Below are 18396 nucleotides of genomic sequence, written 5' to 3' on the forward strand. Positions count from 1 at the left end.
TGCCGATCATTTGAGAGAGACAATTAGGAAGCTGTTTTTAGCTCCGTTTTAGAATCTTTTTTTCTCAGTTTTTAGGTGGAAACTCTTGCCACCACGTTGGACGCCATTTGTAGGTGGAGTTTTCCTGCCTGGCCCACAGTCAGGACAAATCTCTCTCACCTGCCAGTCCCACAGCCTCTCAAACCCGACCAAGTAAACACAGAGACTTATATTGGTTTCAAACTGTATGGCCGTGGCAGGCTTCTTGCTAACTGTTCTTACAGCTTAAATTAATCCATTTCCATAAATCTATACCTTGCCACATGGCTCGTGGCTTACCGGCATCTTCACATGCTGTTTTCTCATCGTGGCGGCTGGCAGTGTCTCTCTGCCTCAGCCTTCCATTTCCCAGCTTTATTCTCCTCCTTGTCCTGCCTACACTTCCTGCCTAGCCAATGGCCAATCAGTGTTTTAATTATTGACTAATCAGCAACACATTTGACATACAGAACATCCCACAGCATACGAGGCCAATATTTACATTTGATTCTATACTCTATATTATAGTTCTTATTTATGCTCAATGGATATAGGCAAAGAGCAAGAGGCACTGTGGTGGTTTGAAAAAAAATAGCCACAAAGTGGCACCATTAAGAGGTGTGGCTTTGTTGGAGTAGGTATGGCCTTGTTGGAGGAAGTGGATCACTGTGTGGGTGGGCTTTGAGGTCTCATATATGCTCAAGCCATTCCCAGTGTCTTAGACCACTTCCTGTTGCCTGTGAGATAAGATGTAGGACATTCAGCTCCTTCTCTAGTATCATGTCTGCCTGCATGCCACCATGCTCCCCAGCATGATGATTATGGACTAAACCTCTGAAACTGTAAACTACCACCTCAACCAAATGCTTTTCCTTTATAAGAGTTGCTGTGGTCATGGTGTCTCTTTACAGTAACAGAAACCCCTAAGATAGGCATGGCATATATGCTGAATCCTATGTTTACCTCCTCCCTACTCACACTCTATATGCCCAAAGCCTTCAGTCTATCCTAAAGATCTTAGCTTAATATCAACCTTCTTCATACAATGATTCCCAACACTCTCCCTCTAGGTTAGTTCCCTATACACCAAACTGTTTTCCCTTGCAGAAATTTTTATAAGATTTTTCATAAATAATTATGGACTTTCTTATATGTCCAAAGATTTAGCATTTTTTCAACTCCTGCTGTTCTGTGTGTATGAGGACAATTTGCTGACTGCTTTGTTTCAAGTACAGGCATAACCTGCAGAAAGTCCAGGTCCAGATGCAAACCACACACAAAATAATTGTCACAATAAGGCAAGTGACATAAGATTTTCATTTCTCAATGCATACAAAAATTATATTCACATAGTGATTATTATTTATTATGTATAAAAATTAATATCTATACCGTAACTTATATTTTCTTTATTTATTAAAATACAAAAATTCATCTGAAGTCTTAATGCAATTACCACAAACATTTAATTTAATAATAATAATTATGATGATGATAAGATGTATCTGTTTCTAACAAGTGCCTTTCAAATATTAGATTTTTAACAAATCCCTCCAACTTGAGTAAAGGGTTTTGCCTGATTGATTGATTGCATAAACATAGCATCCTGTACTGGAAAGGAGTTAGATACCATCACAAGATTCATTTATTCAAGGGCGATGAGCATTTCATTAAATTAAAGACACTTTAAGATAGGAAAAACACATATATGTTTATTAATACATCTCATTCTCTTATATTCAAGCTTCTCCACTCATTAAATAGGCTCTCAACTAAATAATTGTATCAGAATAAGATAAAAATGACTAAAATGTTGGGTTTCTGAATTTTATACATGTGTTTGAAGTAATGTTGAGGTAAACAAAACAGATAGATGCTTATGGAGTAACAATTATTTCAAAACTAAGAGCTTATTCATGACTTCACACAGCTTTCCAAATCAGAGATGTTTCTCAAATGTGTTCAGGAAGTACAGCTCCAGTTAAAGAGAATACTTAAATTTAGACTGTGAATCAATAAGAATGCAGGGTCAGCATTTTCCTGTTGAAAGGCAGCCCACCAATGACGGGCTCATAAGTGGCGATTATTAGCACTTTAATTCTGCATGGTACCATATAGGTGTATATGTTAATATGTACAGCCATTATACTCTTTTACAAGTGGATTTCTTGAACCCTGTGATGCCTGCATTTTTATCCTGTGATGTTAAACATTATTAAGAATGTTGAGAAAACTGTACTTATGCCATAGGAAGTTTTATAACTTCATTCCCTGAACAGAAACCTTTCAGCCCACCTACTTTCCTCAAAGTTCTTTCTACTCAAATGGTTCCTATTATAAATGTCTAGAAATTTCAAAATTGCATTTGAATAATTACATAGAAATTTCCACTTTAAGAAGTGAGAAAAAATACATAAATTTTAAAAATATATGTTCCCATACCTAGCCTTTCCTTTTCAAGGTACTTTAAAATATTATTTTATGTAAAACTCAATGACATGTATATATACAGCCATATAGATGCTTGCTTTGCATATAAACATAAACAGCTCCCAAAATTGGTCATGTTGCAAAGCATAATGGTCTCATTCACTATTGTTTAAACCTAACTTCCTGTAGTCTTAATTCTCAACTCTACTTATTCAGGAAAAAGAAAGATGTATGGGCATATGACTTTGTGTGAAAAAAATCAAAAGACACCTTACTCAAACAAGGATATCCTTTTAAATATTATTTTTCATTTTCATAACTTTGAATTCTATCAGAGTGGGGGAAATTGCCTTAAGAGAGGATGTCCTGGTCTGGTTTATGAATCTGTAATAGAATACCTGAAAGTATATAATTTATAATTGCACAGAGATTTATCTAACACAGTTCCAGATTTTAAGATGTCTAGGCAGAGGAGCCAGCATATGACCAAAGCCTTCATCCTCTATAATCCTACAGCAGAAGGTTGATGTTCAAGAAAGAACAAGAGATCACTCAGCAGCCACAAGCCCTAGTAGATCATCGTTCATCCATCCCTGAGACTTGTGTCTTTCTTGACCTAAGCTCCTCCCCAGACTCCTCCTCACAATTCTCTTATCTAAGGATTAATTTTCCAATACATGCTTTTTGGTGGACAGTCAATTCTCAGAAGGAGGTAAAAAACTGCAACACATGAAGTAGGCAAGAACAAAGCCTTGGGGAAATTTTAAAAGAGAAATCATGATATGTCTCAGAAACTGAGTCTTTTTAGTGCCCTAAACATAACCACAGCCATACTAGCTATTCTCCTTCAGACAAGACTCTTAGATGCACAGAAAGAATATTCTAGGCAAACAAGTACACACATACATGTGCACACATGCACATAAAAACTATTCTTATGTCTAATAATAAACCTAAATGTCACCACCAGCAAAGGAAGAATTCCCAGAAAGCTCACATGCCACATTCCTAGGCATGTGCCAGGAGACAACATTCCTTTTCTTCTCCTTTCATTCAGTTGACATTGGGAAGATCCACCTGAGCTTGTCAAAGTCTGACTGACTTATAAAATGGAAAGTCCACACAGTTCAATCCAATAATTACAAAGTTTCCATCATGGAAGGGACACATAAGAATTATTATAGGTTGAATGATACCTTCATAGACGAGCAAAGGAAACAATCAGCAAAATAAATCCTTAGGGTAATTTAACAAAAATAGAACAAGCGTGGTGCTTAAGTCTCCTTTAGAGTGATATATTTACTGCTTGGCATGGTGGGCATATGTAGGGGAGAAAATAATCACAAAATATGACAACAGGTTAATACATTTATATACAAAGAGATTTCATAAAACAAGAAAAATATAAGCCGTACAAAGAAAAGACAAGTAACAGACTTCAAGAAACAAGTCCCTAAAGGAAATAAACAAAATTGCCAATAAATAATTGGCAACTGAGGAATAGGCTCTCTTAACAGAATCAACACCGAGGGAATTAGAAAGCTTGAACACAAAAAGACAAAGAACTAGAAAAACAAGAGGACAGATCAGTGTCTAGAATGACATAAACCACTCAGTAAACCACTTGATCTGGAGGCACCGTGCAGATAGCCATACGCAGATACTCACCAGCTGAATTTGTTACTGTTTTTGTTATAGCATGTGATGGGGAAGGGGAAGTAAGGAGATGAATGCAAATGACTTGAGTCCTTATCTATCACTATCAAATACTTGGGTGGTTAAGCCCATATTGAGCTGTAGAAACATAATTTTAGGAAATCTTGTGATTAGTATGAATTGCCTCTATGAAGCAAAGCTAGAGGTTGAGGGGGACAGGACAGACACAGCTAAGTACTTCTTACTAATATTTATTTTGCTAAAGCAATAGATACATTAATGTGATGAGAATTATAAATATTAAACGGTTAGTGATTAAATATGTGGTTATTTACATAACCCTGAGAAGGAAAAGGCCCCTTAGGGATCCTTCAGTGACAGCTTTTATTCTGATAGCCTAGCACCTTCTGCTCTAAACTTCTTCCTTCTTCCACTGTGAGTCCACATAGTTCAAGGGGCCTCTCAATCCCCAGTTATTTTAGCAATGGTGTGTGACTCGGGCTCAATCCGACTATGATATTGGTCTTTAAGTTAATAGGAAGTTTTCTCTTTTAGAGATAGATACAAGATCCATTGAGGCCAATGAGTACTACTCCCCCCCGCCAAAAAAAAAAAAAAAATTGTATGGAAATTCTGAAGAAAAAGCATGTGCTTTTCCGGAGCCACCAAGAGAAGTAAGTAGAACGACACTTGAGCCCTGATTCCATGGAGGCCTCAAGTTTGTCTGGTCCTAATCGAAACAGGCAATACCATGGAGCACAATGGGCAAGCACTGGACTGCTCAGGTGCAATTCAGATTTGCAATGAGTTAATTGTGTCATCAACCTTTTTGTCATCTACAAAATTGGAGTAGTAAAGGTCCCTGAGTTAATTAAATAATTTAATATGTATAATGCACATATACATATACATGCATTTATGTATGTACAAGAATGCATAGGCATATAGCTTAATACTTACATGTTAATATGGTAAAATCATTTAAATATCTATGTGCAAGATTCAAATAAAGTTATTATCTAGTTGTATTGTGAGTTATTAAATTCCTCTTTTCTTTAAGCTGGTTTGAGTTTTCTAATAGTTGACAGAATCCTGACTTATCCACCCAAAAGAAAAGCCATGCGACCCAACTGATAAATATATGCATCTTAACATAAACACAAAGACTGTCATTATCATAAAAATAACTTTTAAAAAGTAAATAGAAAAGCCTTAAAATTAGTAGCATTGTTACCCCTACATATAACAAAATGGAGACACTGTAGTTAAGGAGTGAAAACAGGAAGTTTCATAAATTGAAAATAAATGGGTATGTAACAGCTCCGTTTTCAAAGAATAAACAAATGATATTAATAATAAACTACTTTTCCCCATGATACAGCTAAATTTATTACTTAGAGTTGGCTAGTGTCCGATCGACTGCTGGAAAGGAAAAAAAAAGGTATAAATAGTCAGGAAGCAATTCAGCCATAATAAAAATATGCATAATTATTTTTAGAAATTGACTTAAGGTCATAATTAAAATTGTGGGTAAATATTCTTCCTAGTATTACTGGCTTGCATTTATGTAAAGAAACATTGAGAAATGAATATCCAAAAGCAGAATTCATTCATCTGTATGCTCCAAAATTATATTCAGTCATTTTATGTGCTGTTGTAAACTATGAACATGGATAGAAGGCATTTCACATTCTTAAATGAAACAAATAGGTTAGCCAGCTGTCCAGTGTAAGCCTGTTCAGTTGTATAAACGTCGGCACCTGTATGTGGAAAGTCTAGTAGACTACGCATCAGATGATAGTAAAATCTCTGCACTTCATCTTAGCCACAAGGCTGAGAAACGAAGATAGTAAAATCTCTAGAGGGCAGAACTGAGATTCCTAACCTGTTGGGTTTAATTTCTGCTTACATGTCTATTTAATTCTTCCTTCAGTGAACTTTGACTGACTTTCAGTAAGAAAAATACCGTATTTTTTTAAATTTGTAGAAAGCTGTAAGTCACCTCTAAGGGTAATTTCAGTCAGGCACTTGCAGCCAAATTGTGCTCAAGCCACTAGAAGCCGAGCTGAGAAGAAAATCAACCTTCTTTAACACAATCTGCTTTATCCAAGCCAGGAGCAAAGGGGCTGATGAACATGTGTGTTAGCCAGTTGGTGAAATGGAGAGTCCTGCACTGGGAAGGAAGAGACCAAGGAAGCAGAAAAGAGGGGACCAACCGGGAAATTTCATCCAGCACAGTTGCCAACTAGGCTTTGCTGGGTGGCTGCAGCCCCTTGTGCCAACCACACTCCAGTGCTGCCCAGGTTCAAAGGCAGGACAGAACCCTCCTCTCAGCCTCTTGGTGTCTGAATTCCCTGCACTAGGACAGCAGGTACAGTGCATAAGCAATGGTCCCAGGGAAGAAAATAAGAGAACTGAAGCCCCGTGAAAGGACCCTTGAACTCCCAGCTAAAGAAGAGTGGATCCCATTGACAACTGCCAGCATAACATGCATTTAGCCTTAAACATGAAGAAATGCGTTTTCAACAGTTCATACTGGTTAGGATGCTCTGTCATAAAAGATTGCAATCTCCTTCATTCATTTGGAACATATTAACAGCTGGTGACCTAGATTAATATGTGAAAAGGCAGACCATATCACAAAATTACTTAACAGATGGAAAGCCGACTCAGTGAAAGGCCTCAGAGAAAGATTCAAGTGATTATTTTAGGGGGAGGGGTGACTACAAGTGGGCGAAATGAAATGGGGAAAAATGACGACAATGTCTCGTCCAAATCTCGAGGATGGCATACATCTGACATCTGACTATTTTCTGGACAAGCACTGAGGGGATGGAAGGGGACAAGTTGTCTGGCTAATTCAGCTTCTGAGGGAGTGGCAGGAGGATCCTGGAGTTCAGGGTGAGCTTCAGTAGATATTAAAAGCAATACAATCCTCTGTATAGCACCGGGAGGGTGCATGTGTGCGGGGATGTGGGGGGAGAAGGAGGGACTATAAGCAACCACTGAGCCTGGGGACCCACAGAGTTCAGTGCTCCCCGACTGAGCTCTGGGGGTTGCTCTAACTGGGGGCAGCTTGAACTTGGGTAAGTGTTGTCAAAGTCAGAAACATGGAAAATCTGATTTCCAGAAAGACAGGAAACACCAGACACCCTCATCCCAGGAACAGAAATTAATGTCATGTGAAGCAAATGCAGTTCGATTGACCCCAGGATCACCAGCCCAGGTTCATGCTCAAATACTACGTTCAAGATCCAATATAAAATGCCTTTTGCTCAGGACAAGTGAAGACCTCAAAGGGGTCAGATATAGCAATCAGGGAAGCTGGGGAGCCCAGGTGCCTGTAAAATACGCCCCCCCCCCCCCCCGCCCACTGCCCAGAGCTGGATTTGCTATGGATCTGGGTTGAGTTTGTGCACATCCCTTGGGAAAAGCCATAATTTACAATGGCTAATTTACTCCGGAGCTTGCAAAACAACTGAGATCCCAGCCCCTCTGATAGGAGTGGGTTTTGTTTTGCTTCTCCTTAAGCAGAGAAACAAGTATTTTGTGCAGAGAATGTGCAAAGCAGAACTCTGAGGTTGGGGTTATTTATTTTTGACCTTCCAGAGGGCATTGGCTTCAAAAAGGACACGGATTCATAGGGGGAAAGTGTGCATTTCTCTGAAACTCCAGTTGAGCACTGTACGAAGGTGTTGGTTGTTTATTATCCGTCCCATTGGTCCATGCACATCTGGATATCTTCTCTGCTTAAGTCGTTCGTTTCGACCTCACTCAAATAGCCACAACACCCCCACCCAGGAAGACGGGATGCGACAATCTCCCTCTCGCATCTGCAGCCACGGACGCCTGAACTGCGTGCGGGAGAGCCTGAGCTCGGGAGGTGCGGGCGCGGAGAGATGGAGGAGCCAGGGGATGCAGTCCTCTCGGGGTGCAGCCAGAGAGCAGCTGCACTTGCCACCCCTAGTCCCCGGAGGCGTGCCCAGGATAGTGGTCACCCTGAGCGGGTTCCAGTGGTCTGGCGCACTCCCTGCCTGGGGGGAGTCTGCAGGTCGCTGGCGTACCCACTGCCGGCCGTGCCCACGCTGCCTGAATGGATGCTGCCCAGCTGCAATCACCGGGCGCAGAGACAGGGACTCCTCCACCCTACTCCCGCCCGGGCTCCGCAGCTCGCCGCACCTGGACCCGCGGCCCTGCAGCGCGCAGCCTGCTGGAGGCCAGCACCGCCATCGGCGCCAGCACCGCCCCGCGCCACCTGCCCCGCAGCCCGCCGCCCTCTGCTGACCTTTTCCTGCGCGCGGTTGAGCCGCTTCTGCACGTTCTTGGCGAAGATGCCGGTCTTGATGTCGGCCATGGCTGCTGCGGTCCGCGGAGCTGGAAGAGCAGAGCGCGCAGCGGGCCGGCAGCGACGCGGAGGAGCCTAGGAAGAGGAGGAGGAGGAGCGGGAGGAGGAGCAGCAGAGGCGTGAGGAGCAGAGGAGGCAACGGGTGAGGGAGGGGCGCGGCGGCGGGACCGGCTTAAAGAGATAGAGAGGAGGCGCGGCCACTAGGGGTGACACAGCCAGGAGTGAGGTGCAGTGAAAGAGAGGTAGGAAGCCAAAACGTCAAGCGTCCACTGTGATGGAGGAGAAGGTCTAGAGGTGATAAAAAACGAAAGACTTCCCGCAGTCCCAGGGCCTGGAGACAGCTTGGGTGGGTAGGGGGAGAGGGGTACCGCTAACAGGTTTGCATCAAGGAGAGTCAAAAGGCCTCGCTTCTGTCTCCCAATTAAAGAACGTGAAGGGTGGGGGTCCCGCAAGGGGGCTGACTGGAAAGTCCCTGCAGGACAGCTTGCAAGACAGAAGAGGTAGAAGGACCACTGTAACATTTACTTAAATTTGAATATAAGGCTTGGGAGTGGGGAGCCCAGGAGAGAAGGGTCAGCTCTTACACACAGGTGCTGCCCCTTGTCAGCGCTCAAATTCCTCATGCACTGCAGACACCCTGGCACAAAAGTTTTCCCAAGAAATAGTGCAGTGAGAAGGGCAGACAGGACTTTGGGGTCTCCAGGTCAACTGAGGCCTCCTTAAAAACCTTCTGACAGTTTTGCTTGTTTTTGAATCAAGGTCTCTCCGAAATCATGCCAACTAAGACAACTGCCTCGAGCAAGAAGGTAGATATGTGTAGTTGGTATACCAAAAGTTATATTTTATTATGCTGATGATCATCACTCAAGGTTCACACTCTAAATTCCTAACTACTGTCCTGAGCCTATCTCCCCAATACACCTGATCACCTATACACCATATCTTAGCTGAAGGTCAGGTCCAGTCTCTAACAGAAGTCTCTGATTCGAGTGTCAGGATCCCAGGGCGGGGACTCTCCAGGGCAAATCAAGGTGATGTCTCTCCGGACGTGCAGAGCAGAGCAATGCTCTTGGTCATTGCTTACACATTGTTCAGTGGGCATCATGGGGTTGTGGGTATCATGGGGTTCTAGGCCTGTATCTGGTTATATTGAGTGAGTGATGTCACAGGGTTCTGGTTATCAGGTGCCTTGGGTACAGTGGGGTTCGTGACTAAGCTGTTTTTACATGTCAAAAGACATTTTTCACTATGCTCATTACACTGGCTGTCCTGGAACTTGCTTTGTAGACCACGCTGGATTCAAACTCACAGAGATCTGCCTTCCTCTGCCTCCTGAGTGGTGGGATTAAAGATGGTCCTTTTTGACATTCTTTACAGGAAGATGTGGTCCTCGGTGAGCCTGGCAACAGCTAGGCAAAAAGAGAGCTCCAGAAGGCTCTGACGAAGGACAAACTATTCATTTTCAGGCTTCATTTAGAGTTTGAGTAGAGAAAGGCAGGTGGCATCCAACCATCGCAAGTCAGAGGTTGACCAAAACACATGAGTATCCTGCTCCTCCTCTGGAGCTGTAGGTGTCCCCTCCCTCAAACCAATCCCTAATGTTACTCTTCTGTGGGCCATAGCTCCAGTCTCTTGATTTTGGAATGATGCTATTGCTGCTTTAATGCATAAGATGTGGTGTAAGGCCAGTGTGCCAGTTGAAGGACTCAGCTTTGAAAAGGTAGACAGAGTTCTCTACACTCTGCAGAACCCTCTATGGCCAAATATGAAACTCAACTACCCGGATATTAAAATTAAATAAAAACAAACAATGACTATGGAGGGACCACATGGGAAGGGAGGGGTTTTGAGTACATTGGCGAAGGAAAACACAGATATCCCAATTATCCAACCAACTTTTCTCTGGCGAAGGAAAAGGGATTCAGAACCTCAGCTCTGCCCTGAGCTTTTGACTGTGAGAATGCAAGCTTAAGAATGGCAGAGTAGATCAGAAATGTACTGGAGTTTGTTAGTTCATGGTCAGTCTTACAGAAACAATGCCTGGCCCCCCTCTGCTCTGATAATGAGTAAGCTTCAATGCCCTCTGGTAGACACCAATGTTCTCCCCTTATAAACATGGGAGAGGCATTCTAATTGGGAGATTGACTTTTCCCCAAGCTGTCAGTCTGCAACAGAACCACCCTTTGTATCTCTTGCAGTTGTCTCTCAACCATAATTTTGGAACTCAGCTTACATCTCCTGAAATAAAATTGCAAGTGATTATCATTTCTTACTATTTGGGTGCCCAATTCTAGTTCTGTAGCAGAAGTCTTGTCAGTTCTCGGTAATTCCATCTGAAAGGCATGCTAGGCATGTCAAACAGTTGTTAGGTGCAAACTTATCATGATTTACCAGTTGAGAGGTAAATGGGTACCTATTTGCAAGTTGCCATAGGGCTCATTCTAGGCAGTCTAGAATGCTGACCAAGCACTTTAGATGGTACTTAACAGGTGTTTTGTAAAAAGTTGTTGAAAATCCCACTAGACTGGATCTATGATGTCAGGCATGGTGGCAGGAAACAGAGACACTCTTTCAGAACCCTGAGCCTGAGATTCCAGAATTGTTTCCCAGTTTCTCATTAAAAACCTTTACATCTGATCCTGCCCTTCTGTCACTCCCTGTTGGTTTGATGTTCCTGTCTGTGGCAGAACAATTCTGGAATGATATTGCTTCAGGAGGTACCTGTCAGTGGGACCAGAGTTTTGATATATTTCTTGCCCTTTCAGTAGTCACTCTCCCAAAAGACATTACAACTGCAGATGCTCAAGCCATTAGTGGCACGGAATCAGTGCCTTGGCCAGGGCAATTTGCAATGGCGGCACTTGACTCCAAGTTGGGAAGACAGATAGCGTTGATGCTTTTGAGAGCTCACCTCTGGGACTTTCTCCTGTCTCTCTGGCCTTTTTCTTCTATAGTTGCATTTACATTTAAGCATCACATCTGGTCCATTGGGGGCTTTGTGGTTCCTCTGCATGATGATTGGGTCCTCAGAAGCAGAGTGTAAAATAAGGAATGTGGGCATGTCATTGGCTCTCCCTTGGTTCTGAGACCCCTGACAGCTCTGTCTATGCAATGTTGTAGTGTGACTGGGGAGGGTGCACCAGCTCTTTTTGATGTGAAACTATTTGTGTCACAGACTTTGAAATGGGAGCTTGTAGGGAAAGTACAGTAGTTAGACTCCTCTATTGGAAATCTAAGAAGCAAGCCTGGTAATTCTTTCCTCTTGAGTATAGCACTAACAGCATGAGCCTGACTCCATGAAGATGTCTCCATTTTTTGTTGGATTTCAGGCATTGTTGCTGCTGTTTTTCCCAAATATCTATTTTTCCCTCTCCTTTCCTCTTATTCTGTCTTTGCCTCTCTGTCTCTGTCTCTCTCTCTCTCCCCCCTTCTTTTTCTCCTCTGTACTTCTGACCTCACATCTATATGGCTGAAAAGGTAATGTAGTCCCTTTTTCAGCTGTGTGTCCTGTGAATAGATATTGTACAGGATGCCATGTGTCCTTGGGATAAGTCCTATATTTTAATACTGTTCCTAATGTTTCATTTTACACCTTTGATTTTGTTTCTTATAAATTTAGATAGTAGATTGTAGTTTAGCCATTATTGAGATTTTTTTTAGAAAAGGGGTATAGTTTCTTTTTTCTTTTTTTTAGATATTTTAATCTAATATTTTATTTTTTTATTGATTCCTTGGGAATTTCACATCATGCACCCCAATCCCACCCATCTCCCAGTCTCTCCTCATCCACACTTCACCACTACAGTGTCTCCTCAAAAAAAAAAACCTAACAAAGAAATAGTAAAAATAAGATAAAAGTAAAAAAGGAGAAAAATAATTTAAAAAATAGATAAATACAAATAAGGGTATCAATTTCAATTAAAAACAAACAAAACAAACAAACCAACAAAATACCACTTCGCTCCTCAGCCTTTCCCTCTCCATTGCCTCCTTATTGGTCCTAGTGGCATTGGGAGCCACTCTGTACCACACAGAACACACTTTTTTCCAAACAGATTTCCTTGCAAACGTTCATAGTGTAATATGCTGTTGGTCAGGTTCAGGATCTCTGACTTTTGGTATACCATTAACACTGGATCCCCACAGAAACTCCCTGGACATCCTTTTGTTGCCCCAAGTCATGTAGACCATGCAGTGATGGCTCTGCAGGACCAGTCCCTTCACACACTCCAGCAGGTCATAGATGGGGTAGATGTTAGGATGTGCCACCTTAAAACCCTGGATGTGTACCTGGGTGGATGCTGAGTTGGTCATACTGAGCTCTGGGACCATTTCTCTCAAGTGAGAGGTGGAGCCAGCTCTTCTACACCTATGGTAAGGGATGGGGCCATCTTTCCCAAGTGTGTGGGAACTCTCCTATTAGGGGCAGGGCCAGATTTTCCTTGCTGGGGTCATTGGGGTCTGTTATCCCGGGGTCTATGAGGGAGAGAGGTAGCTCTCCAGTGAAGGGGGTTGGATTTCCCCAGGCCTGTGAGGGGCAAGGCCAGGTCAGCGAGGCCCTTGAACTTCAACACATGGTTCACATAGGACCCTGTAGTAACATGGACAATGAACATCAACGTAGACCCCAGTTGTGGCAGAACCATGGACCCAGACTATGGTGATATTTTATTTGTATTAAAATGTTATTTGTATGTTAATAAATAAAGTTGCCCGGGGTCAGAGCTATTAGCAAGCCATAGGAAAGCAGGACAGTGGTGGCATATGCTTGTAATCCCAGCACTTGGTAGGCAGAACTAGGTAAGTCTCTGTGTGTTCAGGGATACAGCCAGTATTGGATACACATGCCTTTAATCTCAATACCAACCATAGAAAACCTGGAGGTCTTTACAGACAGGCCATGACAAGGTGGTCATGTGGTTGGGTTTACAACCAATAAGAAGGCAGAACAGAAACTCTATATAAATACTTTAACACAGAAAGTAGCTCTGGTTTGGAGAGGAAAGGTAAGGTTTTAGCTTTTAGCTCTGACCTCTTGGCTTTCTTCTTTGCATTGGTTCTATGTTTCTTATTTAATAAGACGGTTGGTTACATCTACACCAGACATGGCCCTCAGCAGCAGCTTGGGCACAGATGTAACCACGGACCTGGGTGGCAGCATATGCCCCTCAGATTGGCATAGGCACAGCAGTATCATGGTCCCAAGAGTCCAATATGGTCCCAGGTGGCAGAAGAGACCCCAAGCAGTCACACAGCCCCCAATGGCAACAGGAGCCACAGACCTTGGCTGTGGTAGGGCCACCGACCCAGACATGGCCCTCAGCCACAGCTCAAGCCCAGACAACTAGCTCCATGGCCCTAGGTGGCAGCCCGGCCACTCATATTGGGATGGCTCCTGCAGTGTGGCCGCATGTGGTGGCCCAAACCCCAGGCATCTTGAGGGCCTTTGGTAGTAACAGGAGCCATGGACATCAACACAGACCACGGCCACAGCAGGACCACAGACATGGACCTTGGCAGCAGCCTGGGACCGGGACATCACCATGGACCCAGATGGCAAGCCGGCCTCCCATATCAGCCTGTTTCTCACCACCTTTACCTCTACAGATCTGGCTCTCTCCACAGGACACAGGTCTGCCTCTCTCTCTCCCTTCCATACCCCTCTATACATTTGTTCACCAAGATGGCACCTGACCCTTTCCCCCTTAGTTTCTTCCTGCCTGCCCATGGCAAACTACCCTGGGCAGCATATGTGAGTCCATCTCTGCCGCTAGGTCCCAGAGGCACCAAGCACAGCCTTTGCCTCCCCCTACCCCCAGCCCAGGGCAAACTACTCAGGAATGACTTGTGTGAGTCCATCTCTGCCACTCGCTGGGATAAATTTTCTTTTTTTTTTTTTTTTTTTTTTTTTTTTTTTTGGTTTTTCGAGACAGGGTTTCTCTGTGTAGCTTTGCGCCTTTCCTGGGACTCACTTGGTAGTCCAGGCTGGCCTCGAACTCACAGAGATCCGCCTGGCTCTGCCTCCCGAGTGCTGGGATTAAAGGCGTGCGCCACCACCGCCCGGCTTGGGATAAATTTTCTTACACAGCTGATTTTTAAGCGTGAGACAAGTTCCGGCCTTCATGCCTATTCTCTGCTTTACAGGTACCAGTTTTCTAGCTCAGACAACTGAGAAAAACTATAGATCACTCTGGAGGCTATGGGGGGAGAAGGGAGGCTGTTTCCTAGGTCATAAGCCCAGTTGGGCTCTGACAGGCAATAGGCTTGCAGGTACAGATCTGACAGATAAGATACTGTGCATGAAAATATTACTTGGTCTCAAAAGTTAAAGGACTTCAGTACAACAAATAAAAGTCAATTTCTGTAAAATAGACAAAACAATATAAACTTTAAACCTGGCATACAAGAGGTGCATAGAGGTTAACAGGTAGGTGAATCTATTTTACCAAAGACTATAATGCAGGCAAAAGCACTTTCAAAATATGTATTAAGGTACAGCGTGGTAGATATTCCCATAATACTATTGGAACATAGAAGAGCAGATAGGTCAACTACCATGTCTTCGAGAATTTTATGATTTGTAGTGGTACCTTTTCTTTCATAATCTTAAGACTTACGTATTTTAATGACAGGGGCATCTTGTAGAGGATGTTGGATGCCCAGAACCAGCCATGAGGCCACACTTTTACCCACCACAGATGCCCCCAGTGTCTTCCTCAGAGCCACAGAGAACTCCCACAGCAGATGGAAGGCAATGGCACAAAAGGGTTTTGGTGGTTTCATCCAGTATTCAAGTGATAAGATTGTGCTTTTATGTATACTCTCTTCATTTTCACTGGGCATGCCCACAATTTCCAAACTACTTAATACTTCTCATATTGGCTAACCATTTTCCATCTCAATCAGTCAAGGAAAACTGTTACCCACCCAATCCATTATATTTAAGTGTTTATGAAAAGTTAACCACAACTCTTTCCAGTTTCTGAAGTAAACCTACATGTATAGTTATCTTAATATCAAACTATCTTGTAATTTGAGAATATAAACATTTTTAATGTTTATACAAAGTTTGCAAAAGACCTAACAACTTCAACTCCATAGAAGACAAAATTCCACTACCAATCTTTATCTTCGATTTATGTTTCTCCCTTCTAAATTGGTCAATGACTCAAACTGTAGATTATGATAGGTTTTATAATGGCTGAAATAGGCCCAGAATTACAGTTACCATATCTCATTTCATGTATGTTTTAATGGCTTGAACATTTGTCTGCTCCTGTTTTTATGTTTCATCAGTTCAACCAAGACCTTTAGGGAAAGAAATACCTAGATATGCTTTACATGTAACTGGCTGTTTGGCAATACACATAGGTGTTATAATGCTGTATATAATTGTGACTTGATTAGTTACTTCTAATTACTGAGTTCCTCGTGTCCCTTTACAGGTAGCTAAAATGATAGTCTATCTAGTCCTCCAGACAAGCACAATGGGAATTTTGATCTCATTCAAGTTATGCTGATCTCTTATACTAGCTTCTTTGTTTGAAAGATTAAATGAAATCTAATTTTCTGTCACAAATATTAAATGAAAATGGAAGGAAATTTAAAATGTCCTGAAAAATATTTATATTGATTATTCTGCACATTCCAGATGTAAGTGATCAAACATAGACTCATATTATTCTTCAAATTAAGCCAACTATCTATAATTTAGTCCCAAGTAATATTCAAACTAAATTTTGCCTGCAACACTAAACTTTTCTTTTTCTAATTTTACTAAGTCTCAAAATCACTTCTTAGCTACATTGATAATTCATCACTTATGAACGACAAGTGCTAAGCAAGAGCCAAGATTTGCATTTTACAGATAGCCATTGGCCACAAAAGGAAACACTTTGTTAAACTGCCTGATAACTTTAATATACTTTGTTACTGTGCTTGATGCGTTAATGCAAAGCAGATGCAAAAAACTCCTCTACCTCAGACAAATTACTTGAATATCACTTAATATCTTATAAGCCAAATGAGAGGTCAGGGAGTAAAATGAGATCAAAATTCTAAGGAACCCAACTCTTTCTGAAGGAAGATGAACTCTTGTAAGTATTTTATGCTACTTTCTATCCACAAAAAAAAAAAAGCTATAAAAATCCCATGTACAATGTGGGAATCAGCACATTTGTGCTACTGAGAGCCCCTTATTACATGTTTTGATAGCTGACTATTTTATCAGGAATCATTTTCCAGCTTGAGCAAATCTTAGCTTTTTAACAGTGATCTATTTAAACATCTTTAAAATATTTACTTTTCCATACACAGATGCTCCTCAACTTAGACTGGAGTTACATACTAATAAACTCAAAGTTAAATATATCACAAGTCAGGATGCATTTCATACAGCTAACCTACCAAACACCACAGGTTAGTGCCACAGTAACTGTAGAGGGTTGGTTCTTTCCCCTTAAAGGGACTGAATGGAAGTCAACTCATTGCCAATACCCATATCTCCAGAGAGACTCATACCATGTATCATTAGTCTGGGAAAAGATCCAAATTCCAAATCCGAACTACAGTTCCTACTTAATGTGTATTTTACACCATCATTAAGTTAAAACTCACTCATTAAGTCAAAACTTTATAAATCAGGTTCTATCCATTTTGCCAAAGACTTTGATTTGGGAAACTATTTTTTATTAAACTTACCCATGTCTGTATCTTTGGAGAAATATAGTCAAACATGTACCCATCTTTGACTTCATGATTGCCCCCTAACCTGCTCACTTCTGCCATCCACCCCCTTTTCCAACACCAGGACCCTTCCAAAGCCACCTATGGAGCTCTTGGAGCTGTGGCTAGTAGCATAGCAGAAGCTTTTCTTTCATCACGGGATCCCACACACAGTGTCCCTCATTCTGAGCTCTCCCTTCAGCTCAAGCTGATGAGGCCATGTTACTGCTGACTCAGATATAATCACTGTTTTCTTGTCCTTTGCCATCAGAAAGACATGCTTTCTTTCCTTTTGGAATGCTGCTTCCTGTTCCAGAGGCCACATTATGTACCAGCTTCTCCCACATATTCATACCTCATTCCCTTCTCTTGAAGCCCCAGGACCTGTTGTGGCTTGGTGTTAGCACCATGGCAGTCAATGGAATTGGGTGGGGAAGAGAGGAATCTATCCTGTTGATGCTGTTCATTTTTGTTGATGGCCTAGCCTTTAAGTTCAGCCTTCCAGAGCCTTCAGGGGTCTATCTAAGACAGAATCTGTTGTAAATAGATTCATGTTTCCTAAATAGGAAAAATTAAGTCTCATGACACTTGGGCAGGCACAATTATTTGAAAATACAATCCTTACACACATAAGTAAGATATAAATTTAAATGAGTTCATGGTAGAGGAAGGTGATCCTCCAACCAATGTGACTGGTGCCCATATAAGAAAAGCTATGTAGACAGGCACACACTGAGGAGATAAGCAGAGTGGAAAAGGTGGCATAAGGGCAGAAGACAGGGCTGGAGTCGACTGCTTCCTGAAGAACTCTATGGATTGTCAGTCACCACAGAGGCTGAGTGTCACTAGCCTCGCTGACAAGTCAATGTTGCATGTCTAACCTACAGAACTGTGGGAGAACCAACTTTTATTTTTAAACCCACCCAGTATGTGGTATTTTGATATGGCAGCCTCAAAAAACCTATACATCATCCAAGTATTTTCCTCAAAACAGCAGATCTGAAAATTTACCCTCAGTCCAAAAAACTGTTACCGGATTTCTAGAATAAGATCACCAGTAGAGAGGAGAATCTATGTTCCTCTGTTGCTTTCTTTTGAAACAGTGTATTTTTTTGAAGTGTGTCATTTGACCTTATTGTCCTTAACTAAATGGAAAAAAACAGTAGCTCTGGAGAGAGCCAGTTGCCAGGTAGGTTCTCTGGAAGAGTCTGAGGTGGACTTTC

At 42.1% G+C, this 18396-nt stretch overlaps 1 protein-coding gene and 1 long non-coding RNA gene across 3 annotated transcripts in view; one reads left to right on the forward strand and one right to left on the reverse strand.

Moving 5' to 3' along the window:
* Amph (amphiphysin) overlaps positions 1-8570 on the reverse strand; it is a 212972-nt gene extending 204402 nt beyond the window's left edge. Inside the window, exon 1 of one of the 2 annotated variants that reach the window (XM_052729190.1) lies at positions 8390-8570. In XM_052729190.1, coding sequence (XP_052585150.1) covers positions 8390-8458 — 69 coding nt within the window. In that variant the 5' untranslated portion in view covers positions 8459-8570. The remainder of the gene's footprint in view (positions 1-8389) is intronic. The other variant, XM_052729191.1, reaches the window with a different exon arrangement.
* Positions 8480-18396, forward strand: part of LOC128104312 (uncharacterized) — a 30728-nt gene continuing 20811 nt past the window's right edge. Inside the window, exon 1 of the long non-coding RNA XR_008215950.1 lies at positions 8480-8591. This is a non-coding gene — a long non-coding RNA (uncharacterized LOC128104312). The remainder of the gene's footprint in view (positions 8592-18396) is intronic.

This window comes from Peromyscus californicus, unplaced genomic scaffold (genome assembly GCF_007827085.1).
Source record: "Peromyscus californicus insignis strain IS unplaced genomic scaffold, ASM782708v3 Scaffold_8__1_contigs__length_139910024, whole genome shotgun sequence".
In the NCBI taxonomy this organism is placed as follows: domain Eukaryota; kingdom Metazoa; phylum Chordata; class Mammalia; order Rodentia; family Cricetidae; genus Peromyscus; species Peromyscus californicus.